General features: G+C 37.0%; 1 protein-coding gene across 1 annotated transcript; it reads right to left on the reverse strand.

Moving 5' to 3' along the window:
* Positions 1 to 9,574: 9,574 nt before the first annotated feature.
* On the reverse strand, positions 9,575 to 11,458 carry LOC138378529 (probable ATP-dependent RNA helicase DDX53). The gene has a single exon (XM_069463858.1). It carries the CDS (start codon positions 11,456 to 11,458, stop codon positions 9,575 to 9,577), a length of 1,884 nt encoding a protein of 627 aa, XP_069319959.1.
* Positions 11,459 to 12,003: the final 545 nt, after the last annotated feature.

Below are 12,003 nucleotides of genomic sequence, written 5' to 3' on the forward strand. Positions count from 1 at the left end.
TGTCAGATGATCTTATGACAGTTTCTAGAAAGAATGGGACAGATAAAATAGGTGATAAAATAAATAATAATTTATATACCAAAGAATTGATTCTCTAGATAGTATGAAAATTCTCATATTTCAAAGAAATGCTAAAAAAGAACTGTGTCTGCATGACAACCAGAAGTGATAACTGAATCCATAATATGATAAATACATGTGAGCTTTCTTTGTAAGCAAAATAATTTAGTAGTAGCTTCAATGGTCCCCTTTTTCTGAAGTTTATCTTCCCTGAAACATAGGGATGGGGTCCTAGCAACTATTGTTTGTGTGAAAGGGCCCTGTCGCCACCAGTCCTCCTACCCACAACACTTGAATGGGCCATGAGTGGTCCCTGATCCAAATGCAACAGATCAGTTCCTGTCTTACAGAGATAGAGACTTGGAGCTGGAACATCCTAGCTCAATCTAGATTGATGGCATGAGCAGATGTAATAAAGATCAGGGAGCTATGAAACCAGCCATATTCCACTATGTGCATGAAGAAACAGCGAAAGGCAGTTTGTGGAGGGAAAAGAATGGAGTAGACAAAGAAAAGCAGAGGTCAAGAACATACATGTTCTATAGATAGAGACCAAACAGGTGTCCTTCCCATGGAAACAACTCCCTAAGCAAAATGACCATGTTTTTGAAATTCTTTTATGATACATTAACATTTATAACTTGTGAGAGTGACAACTGGGTGGAATTGGCCTTATTGTTATCACCATTTCCTCTTACCATATTCTCCTGTTTTAAAAACCCATCAAGTCTAATATTAAGTTTTTTTTATACTGGATGTTTTATATGTATATCACTTAGTCTTCATGAAATACAAATTAAAATCATCATCCTTATTTTACAGCTGAGTAAACCAAGACTTAGGGCCTTTATATAACTTGCCCAAACTCATGTAACTGATTGCAAGTGGCCAAACTGAGACTTACAGTCAAGTCTTTCTGATTCCTGAGACTACACCCTTAATATTATGTTATGCTTCAATCTGGAGGCAGCAACTGGTATCTTCTGAAAAAGAGAGGGGGAGATCTTTGTCCCTCATCTACGTGAACAGAAAGTTCAGTTTACTCTGCATACGGTGCATGACGTTCTAGGCTCTGAATGACAGAATGAGGTTTGGAGGAGGTAGTAGGCAGGCAGGCTGTGTGTTCTCAGGAAAACCAGACACACACACAGTGTGTGTATCTGTATGTGTGTGTGCATACTTGTATGTGTGTATGTTATAGAAGGATGGGTAAGGAGGAGACCATTTTCCAGAAGCAGGAAACACTTATTCCCTCTAGTTACGATCATTTTACCCTCTTTTTATCCATGAGAGAACAAAATTAAGTTAGAATGGAACGTCATATGGTGCTTCATGGGAAGGCACTATAAAAGAGTGTGTGTGTCATAGGAAGGGCCTACAAACAAAACAAAGACAGAAATGCCTGGGAAGAGATATGACAAGGCCACATTTATTGATTCCAGAGAAAATTAAAACATTTATGTAAAATGGCATATAGGATCTCACAGGACACAAGCCAAAGAGCAATTAGTTTGGGTTTCAAAGGGATTTTTCTGAATATGAGAAATAGGTTCCAACTGAAATTTTAATTAGGACCCCCAAACACATCAGTATATTTATTGCTGAAAGTTTACCATGCATTGTAAGCTTAGGAAGATTCAATGGACTTTATTTAAGCTAGGTAAACATCACTAGAGACATTTTACCCTGTTGGAAGAGCTAGAAGAAAGCAGAAATTTGCGGTAGGAGTGGGGACCTGAAGGGTAACATTTACATGTGGTGGGAAAGTAGTGATGGGCTATCAGTATTGTTTCTGTGCTAGGTGAGGAGGAGGCATCAAAGATTATGGTAAGTTTGTGAACTTGAATGGCACTGAACAGCTTTAGCAGCAATTGGGAAATGAAATGGAGGAGTCAGCATAAAGAGAGAAGACCAGCTCTCCTTCCATTTTTCCATTTAATTATAGATTTTTATCCAATCAATACACCAAGAAATCCTGAATTACCATTTTTCTTTTTTTTTTTTTTATTAAGGGAAGGGCACTGGGGTTACAGGAAGGGAGGAGGGAAGGAGTGCAATGTTTTTGCTGACTTTCTCAATATTCTTGTAGAAAAATACTTGCTTTTTGCTTTTTATAAAATTGGATTTGCAAGTTAAGGTGGGAAAACAAGGATGGCTCATCAAATCTTCTTTCCTTATTCCCTCTCCCATGTGAAAAGATTTTTTTTTTATTTGCTGGTGTTCATGAGAAGACTCCCATTGCTTTTGGCTATGTATCTCCATTAGGTAGAATTGTTCACCCTGAGACCCTCTAGGCTGTTGATCGCAAGAAATTCTCTGGTTGGGTACATTTCAAATATGTCAGAGCCAGTGATGTATTCCAGGTGCAGCCAAGTGTGAATGCAGTTAAAGCTATTGGTTCAGATGACTTTGATATTGGGTCTCTTCATGACTGCAGCTCAAGTTTTCTACTCTGCCGGTTTCTCACTTCTCCCTCTAATTGCTGCTGACTGTTTAAAAGCTGGGCTTGTTTGATATGCTTCCAAGTTTTATAAAATTACAGCAATTCCCTGTAGAATCCTGTCTTTTCAGTGTCCCTATTAAATAAACATCCAGGAAAAGAATTTAATTTGCTTATTATAGTCAACTCTCATCCAAGTGAAGTACACCTCATCAGAGCCTCTTCTCAATGATGGAAAATTCACTACCTCAATACAAGATATTTTATGGCTATTTTTCCAATTTATCAGTTAAGATGCTTTGGGCTGCTGGTAATACAGTACTCAACTAATAATGATTAATAAAGACATTTATTATTTCTTATAAGGTTCAGAGGTAGGAGATTCCTGGATGTATTGTTTGGGTCCGATATTTACTGGGGGTAATCCCTATGAAAGATAAAGAAAGAAAAGTATCAGAAGTAGTGAGGGAAATCCTTCTGACTTCAGCTCAGGTCTGATACCTGTGAAAGGAGAGGGGAAAGAAAGAAGGATTGGGTAGGAACGGCCTACGAGTGCAGTGAGGCTCTGTGAAATCAGAGCTGGTCTAACAGGGAGCTCTGCTGCAAATATTGCCCATAGAAGAGTCCATGTTGGGCAGAAATGACTGGGCCCTACTGTCCACTGTGCTCAGTTACTGGCTGGGGCTTCCTGGAAGAACTTGGCCTTGGCCCAGATGCTGCCATGGATTGTTTGCAGCTGGGGGCTGTCAGCTAACAGCACTCTTCACAGATGATCAGCAAGCTCTTTCTTGAATTAAGATCTGAGCTGCACACCTCTCTAACTGCCACATAGGATTTAATTCAGCAGCACAGTTATACGATCCAGGTACTTTCCAAGTTTCCACTTGGTCATACTTAGCATGTTGATATTCTTCTTCAGACTTATTTCTCCATTGTCTAAAACTGACTATCACAGCCTCATGTCTTCACACAACTGTGTATACAAGCAGGAAGGAGAGTTTACCCTCACATGTCTCTCTTTGTAACGGAGGGAGATTTTTCTCTAAAGCTGCCAAGCAGACTTTCCTGTCAGTGCCATAGGCGAGGTTTATGTCACACACCCATGCTTATCTGTAAGGGAGGCTAGGAAAGTGAATTTCTGGCTTTTGCCACCTCTGTATCGGGAAGTGGATTATGCCAGCAAATAGGAAAGGATATGGGAGGGAGCTGGTGGGGGTGACTGTTGGGTAGGCAAACCACTGGAGTCTGCCCTCCTAAATATGGTAAAGGTGGCACTTCATAATTTTATTCCCAGAAATTCAGACATTAGAAGTTATAAATTGAGACTGAATTTATGACTTGTTACACTGGCAGGTTCTTTTGCTTGTCTAGCACTCCCCAAATATTACCATCCCTTCCCCTAGTCAGGAGTATCAAGGTTTACTGCAGCCTTTCTTCAGATCATTTCTGACTTTTCTTTTATTGTCATGGTTCCACAGTTTACTAGTCGCCTAAGTGAACAGATATCCAACTGGACCATTTAGGCTAATCTTTTAAAAAGACTTGTGAAAAGTCTGATTACTTTACTCAATGATTGTAATTCATTTTAAGCTTTCAGTTTATCATACAGGTCTCTCTAGTGCTAGGAAGATGCAGAGACACTTAAGGCCCAGGGAGAAGAATACCAAAAAGATTGCATAGAGTGAAAAATGCCTTTATAGGGTAATTAGTAATATTTTGCTACAAACTGAGGTATCTGTGTGCTTTCCTTCATAATGTCTTTTTCATCTCTCCTATGATTCTGTACACTCTATCCTGCTTCTTTATTGAGTCTATAATTTTCAGCACAGAGATAACAAGATGTATTTACCCACTTTTGAACTCGGGAAAGCTATGCAACCTCTCTGAGCATTAGTCTCTTAATCTGTAAAATGAGTTAAAAATGTCCTTTTATGTGAGTGCCATGTATAAGAGGCACAAACAACATCTATTCTTCTTATTATTAAACAGAAGGTGAAGTGTAGGCCAACAGATGTCACCAGACAGAACAAGAAATAGAAATAGAAAAGCTTACTTTTACTCAATGAAAAAAATAGTGTACTTATTTTCATTCATTTAGGTATTTACTGTGCTTCTACTATGCTCCAGGCATTGTCTTTAGTACTTATGAAGCAGTGGTAGAAAAGAGATGTTTCCTATTAATGACATTTACATTTTAAGTGGGCAAAAGGCAAGAGATGCTTATATTTTGAATACTTTCAAATGCAATGCCTGTTGAATTAATTTCTTCAGTCATTTAATTATTCATTAATTTACTTTTGAAGCAATTATTCAAAAGTTATGTTTGACATTATTTTTATTATAATAAAAGTAATATTATTTTATAGAAATTTTAGAAAATGAAGATTAAAATCCTCCATAATCCCATAATGTGGAAAACCATGGTTATCATTAATGTGTGTGTGTCCATGTGTGTCCATTTCATGTTTTTGCCTATATAGATATGTGGGCCAATGTAATTTTCTAGCAGCAATCAAAATCATTTTATAAACTGCTTTTCCTCATACTTTTAAATATTCTTTAAGAATGTGATCTCTACTATTTTAAATCAGGAGTGGATATGCTGCAATTTATTTAACTAGTACCCTATCATTAGACTTTTGAGGTTTTTATTAATTAATTATTTTAATTAACACCATGATAAGTAGCCTTGTTTATAAATATTGATATGTATATCTGATTATCTCTTTAAGGCAAGTGCTTAGAAGTGATATTACTGGGCCAAAATCTATTAAACATACAGATTTTAGGCATAATCTCAACCATCCCTCCGCGGAACATAATTGTACCAAATTGTAACTTTCCCTGCATCCTTCGTAGCATTAGGTATTTTGGGTGATTTTTCCTAATCGTAGCCCAGTTTACTAGAGAAAAGAGTTATGTCATTGGTTTAATTTTTATTCCTTTGATTATAAAGAAGTCCAAGCACTTTTTTACATGTCTATTATTTAATTGTATGTCTGATGAGTTGCCTTTTATATTTCTGCCCATATTTCCATTATGGGATTCATCCTTTATTTTTTATATGTAAAAAGCTCTGTGTATTAAATATCAATAACTGTGATTGTGTTATACATTTTAAATTATTTTCCGATGTTTCCTTTGCCTTTGTTGGTATTTTTGACATTGAGAAGATTTTCAATTTTACATTGTCAAATTTACTAATATTTACCTTTAATTGTTGTGGTTGCTTTTATGTTTAAAAATTATTTTTCACTTTGATGTCAGAAATTATTTACCTATATAAACTTCAAGTTCTTTTATTTTTTGTAAAGAACAAGAATCTAATAGTAGGAGTTTTTGTTGATCCATTGTCCTGCTATGTATCATGTATTTTTCATTTATTTATTTGATTTGGAATAGACCTTTCTTTCTTCACTGATTTAAAATTCTACTTTTATTGCATACTAGATTCTTATGTAGATGTAGCTCTGGAGAGTTCTTGCTCATGGTCTGTCAATTACAGGGAATAAAATTGTTTTAACTGTTATATTTTTGATAATGTATTTAAATCCCTGGTAGTGCAATTTCTCTTAATTCATTTGAATTTTTCAAAGTTGTCTCTGTAGGAACGCAAACTAGTATGGTATATATGTCAACATATTTGTTTGATAAGAACTACAGAAATTTTGAAATGAAGGAAAGCAGATAGAAGCTTGGGGAAGATGTCGCACTTTGGCTGGACTCAGAATGATGAATATGATTTGACTTGGCAGAGAGGAAAGAGAAAGGGCATTCCAAACGGGGAAAACAGCCTAAGCAGTACTCTGAACAGTGAACAAGCATTATATAATGGGTGATGGGAGAAGAAGGGTGGAAGGGATCTAATATTTGTTGAAAGCTTACTAAATGTGAGTCACCATGCTAAGAATCTTATAAGAATAACTCTGAGGTCAGGTGAATCCTCATAGTTTGACTCCTGTGTCAATATGTGTTCAGTGCCTTGCTTTCAATCCATCCCAATTTGCATGTATAACTCAGTATTTCTTTGAGTTTCTGAAAAAAAATTTACTCACACCAAAACTTTATTCATCAATCAATGTAAACCACAGTTTCTTGACCTCAACACTATACATTTTGGGCTGAAAAAAATCCATTGTTGTGGGGTGCTGTCCTATGCATTATGAAATGTTTATCCTTGACCTCTACCCACTAGATGACAGTACCAATCCTGCTTCCTAGTAGGGTCAACTAAAACTGTCTCCAGACATTGCCAAAAATGTCCCTTAGTGGGGCAACTCCAGTTGAGAAGTATAGATTATACCAAAGATAGGAAATTTAGTGGAGTGTTTTATATTGCACAGTGCAAAACAAATTAAATATCCTTTTGTTTTGTTTTGTTTTGTTTTGTTTTCCTCTCTTAAGTCCCTTCTTGGTTTCTCTGCAAGTAGGTCTGGGGTTTTATTTTTGCTTACTATTGCAGGGTTTCTCAACTGTGGTACTACTGACATTTGGGCCAGATAATTCTTTGTTGTGGGGAGCTCTTCTATGCATTGTGAGATGTTTAGTGGCACCCCTAGAATCCACCCAGGAGATGCCAATAGCACCACGACAAGCCCCAGTTGTGACAAAAAAAGTCTGTCTGTAGACATTGACAAAATTGGCCCTGGTGGAGAATCACTGATGTAGACTATACCAAAGATAGGAAGTTTGAAAGTTTTTTTTTCTGCACAACCCCACAAGATAAAGCTTAGAAACCCTTTATTTTTTCCTTTGAAGTCCCTTTTTGGTTACTATGCAATTGGTTTTGGTTGTTTTGTTTTGCTTATGCTGTCTCAGGGATTATCCATCTCAGCACTATTGTTTTGGGCCAGATAATTCTTTGTTGTGTGGGGCTGTCTGATAAATTGCAGGGTGTTTAGCAGCCTCTTACCCACTAGATGCTGTTAGCACCTGCCCCCCCCACAAAGTTGTAACAACCAATACTGTCTCCAGATATTGTCAAAGGTCTCTTAGGGAGCAAAATCACCCCTGGTTGAGAACCATTGTTCTATTTCTACTTACCTTTCTCCATACACTGGCTCTTCTTTTCAGCCTTTCCTTGTAGAAGAAATGTACACTTCTCTCCTTTTCTTACTTATAGAGATTAAGTGATAATTTTTGTTATTGTTACTTAAACGTGACTGTGGAACCTCACTGTCTATCTCAAGTGGTTTAATTGTTGCATTTTTTTCTAACAAATCTAGCATTGCCCCTAACAAATATTCTGGCAAATAACATAAACTCTAACTTATTGAACATTCATCATCTATCCTCTGAGTGAACAGGAACAGGCCATTTGAGCTTCTATTACAGGTTCTGCTATAGATTGACTTTGCATTAAATTTGCACACACTTGCCTATTTCACTCAATCTCAATTTATAGGCAACCTCAAGACAAGCGTATTGTCTTGCATGTAACTGTACTTAAATAAAAATAATGTAAATATTGGAATTATGTACTTGTGGGTTAAAATATCACTTAACTCATCTTTAATCAGATTTAGTGACCTTAGGCAAATTAGCTCCTCTGACCTTGCTTCATCCTCTGCAAAATAGGAGTAAGATTACCTTCTGAGTGGGTTTCTTATAATATTAGAGATTATCAGATAAAGCACCTGGTATATATCACTCAAAAATGCTAACCATAGTTATTAATTTTATCAGGCGATATTGAGGCCTATATAAAAAACCCTTTAAAGCCATACTTGAAACCTCAAATACCTATACCTAGAGTGTTTACTTCTTTCCTCCCCTTACTTTCTGACTTATTTGTGGTCACAGCTGAGGCATGCTGGGGAAAAAGATTGTTACATTATTTTTTCTCTTTATTTTACCAGAAATGTTAAGGCTTACCTAAGTCTAATGTTCTCATAGAACACTGAATTTCAAAGTTTATTTAGTGTCATTGTGGGGATTTCTTTTTGCAATTGTGAGGTGCATATTGCTTTTAAATAAGGCATAAGAGGTAGACATAGATAAAATTAGGAAGAGTTTTACTAAAATTGGTTCCTATGGCAAAAGTGTTATTTGATTGTGTTTTTAATGTTTTCTCCAGTGGATAAGATAAATTTTTCTTTCACATTCATTTTTTCCCTGATTTATGTGTATATGTGGTTTTGACCTTTCCAAGACAAACTGAATTAAAAATAAAATATGATGAAAAGAAAAGCAAAAAGAAAAAGAAAATCTGTCAGTTACATTACAAAAATCAATGAAAGTGCAGAATGCACTATTCTGGTCATTAAAAAGGAATTCTTTGTTAGATTTATTATACAAGTATACCATTTTCCCTAGATTAGATAAGGAAATGTTAATATAAGGCTAGTGTACACAGTTTTAGTTATAATATCCCAGAATTTTAGAGGTGAAAGGAGACCCCAAATTACTTAATATAACCATCCCATTTTATGAATGGAGAAATTGAGGCCTAGAGAATACAAGTGACCTCCTCAGAATTTTTAACCACTGGTGACAGAATTCATATTAGGATCTAATTCCCACTGAATCAAATATGGTGGTCTGTTGGTTACATCCTTCTGGTAAGATAGAATTGTGGAATCTTCTAGCAAATTTGGAACTTATTTTCTAATGAACTAAAAATTTAGGGAATGACAGTGGAGATATTTTAGGGATTGCTGTGGCGCCAACCACTACAGGGAAAAAGAATATTTTGGCTCGGATAAGCTTGAAGCTATGCGTCAGTTTAGTATATCGATTTTAAAGCAAGAAAAGCACTGTTGTTGTTTTCTACCAAGTGTTTTAGAGAAGACAGAGGTACATGGCAGACTATAAAAGAAATTAGACTTTAACCAACACATAACATTTTTAAGATTTTTTTTTTTCACATAGTCTCTCACTCTCTCATTTTAAAACTTTTTTTTTTTTATTAAGGAACATACACAATACTGAAAGGTTAGCAGTATTATTTAAGATTTGGTTGTATCTTCAAACTGCCAGTATATTTCCAAAAGTTCCTTATGTAACTTGAAAACTGCATATCTTTAACGTGCCTTGAATCTTCCAATAGCCTGGTACAACTTTTCCACATAAACATTAATAAAATCCCTGGGATTTTTCTCCAAATTTTCTTGATCTTCTTCCTGCACCCCTTTTTTGTTGATACAATTTATATTGCTCAGCCATTTTCACAAGATCTTCTGGAACACTCTGATTTGCTCTTTGCAGAATTTTAATCAATTCATCGGCAATCTTCGAGTCATGTTGAGTGATAAGGGTAATCGATGTGCCAGTCTTTCCTGCTCTTCCAGTACGCCCTATTCTGTGTACATATTCTTCAATATTCCGTGGGAAATCATAATTGTATACGTGTGTGATATCAGTAACATCAAGACCTCGGGATGCTAAGTCAGTTGCTATCAATATTTTTACTTTTCCGGTTTTAAAGTCTTCTAGTGCTTGCTCTCGATCAAATTGTTCTCTATTGCCGTACAGTGATTGTACAGGTACACCTTGGATACCTAAGTCACTTGATAAGTCATCAGCAATAACTTTTCGGCTGACAAACACGATGACTTTGTCATTGGGTGACATGCTCTCTAGAAAGTCTTGGATAAGAGCTCGTTTCTCTGTTTCTGTGGTAACAATTATATTTTGCTTCACTGTATTTACAGCAACTAGATCCAGAGTATCAACATAAACAATCATAGGCTCTTTCAAATAAGAATTTGCAAGTTGACGAACGGCAGCTGGCCAAGTTGCACTGGTCATCACAGTTTGCCGGTCTGGGCGCACATCTAATAAAATCTTCATTATCTGGGGTTCAAATCCAAGATCCAGCATTTTATCTGCTTCATCTAAGACCAAGAAGGTTATGCTTCTTAGGTTGACAAGGTTATTCATTTGCAGATCATTCAGTCTCCCAGGAGTTGCAATAATGATATCTACACCTTTGGCGATGTCCCGTATTTGTTTCTCTCTGTTTCCGCCACCATAGATGCAAACACTTGTAAGACCTTTATATGAATACTTAGAACATTCAGCTTCCACCTGAAGAGCTAATTCTCTAGTAGGTATAAGGACCAGCATTCCAGGTCCATTCCTTTCTTCTCTAGATATTGGTTGAGAGTCAAGATGAATAAACCCAGGTAGTAAGTAGGCCAATGTTTTTCCTGTTCCGGTTTGGGCGACTCCTATAAGATCTATTCCTTGTAGAACAATTGGCCACGCCTGGGACTGAATTGGTGTTGGATTTTTAAAACCTGCCTCTGTGATGTTTTTCATAAGCTCCAGGTAGTCCTGGAAAGCATCTTCAAAGTTACAAATTGGATTTGGGATACGACGTTTTTCACCATCTTTCAAGTCATCACACATTATGTTGAAATTTTCCCTTCTCCAATTTTCTACCTGCATTTCAGACATAGAGCTTGTCGCTTTAGATTCTATGTAAAAGTTTTTCTTAATTGGTGGTAAATTGGCCCATTTTATTTTTTCCCATTCTATAGCTGTTGCCTTGATTCGATCCCAGTCTATCAATGGCTTATGTTCTCTAGCAATGTCAGTTGTGCTTAAATCTCTTCCAACAGGAGGTTGGGATGCTGCATTATCAACATGGGATTCTAACTTATAGCGTTCTTGTTTTTTAATAACAGTTTCTATAGCTGCTTTGGCCTTTTCTTTCATATCCATGCTGCCAAAAATTTTTACCTCCGCTTCAGGATCCCCGCTTATGATTTTTATTTTAGTGTTTGTCAAACGTTGTAGATCATTTATTTTTGACCCACCGCGACCAATCACCGCACCAACCATGCTGTTTTTCACTCTAAAGCAGAGTGGTGGTTCATGGGAGCCTGCAGCCCTAGGTCCAAGATGACTGGAGGGGCCACTCATACCGCTGCCCCTGCCACCTCTCCCATCCCAGTTGGCCCCATGATTTCTTGGATTAGGTTCTGCCCTCTTCCACTCTGGGGCCCGGGACATTGTGGGATAGTGCTAGCCTTGGCGCCTACATACGGTTGGGAGAAAGTCGAGCCTGTGGTCTCTTCTCCTCAGCCTTTTAACCAGCAGCCAGTAGTGCCAGTTGTTTGCTGGTACTACTGACCTAGCCTGGCTCCTGTTACCTAGGAAACCAATGTTTGGCATTGTTAGCAGAACAATCACAGGGCTGGGACTAGGGTGAGGTAAGCAGCCTCTTGTGATGCAAAATTTAAAGGGGCAGGAACCCTCCAGGGCTGACCTGGCTGGCACTTAAAGGACCCTGAGAGTAACTGCTTCCTTTAACTTCTGTGTCCTGGGTTCCTCTTTCACTCTCCTCCTGATAGTTCTGGCTCAGTTTGGGAGCAGCCTTGAAGCAGGCCTTGAGCTTATACACATTGTCCTTTTTAAAAGCCAATTATTTCCATAAGAGAAAAAAATAGTGAATTAAAAAATTAACTTATTTATTTATATATTATTGCATTTATTTTGGTAAATTTCTTTTGGAGTAAATACAATAAATTGTCTAGATAAATTCATCACTTCCCCGT

This window comes from Eulemur rufifrons, chromosome 30 (genome assembly GCF_041146395.1).
Source record: "Eulemur rufifrons isolate Redbay chromosome 30, OSU_ERuf_1, whole genome shotgun sequence".
NCBI lineage: Eukaryota > Metazoa > Chordata > Mammalia > Primates > Lemuridae > Eulemur > Eulemur rufifrons.

Coding starts and splice junctions, on each gene's coding strand:
- LOC138378529 (XM_069463858.1), bottom strand. CDS start 11,458: ATGTCCCGGGCCCCAGAGTGGAAGAGGGCAGAACCTAATCCAAGAAAT.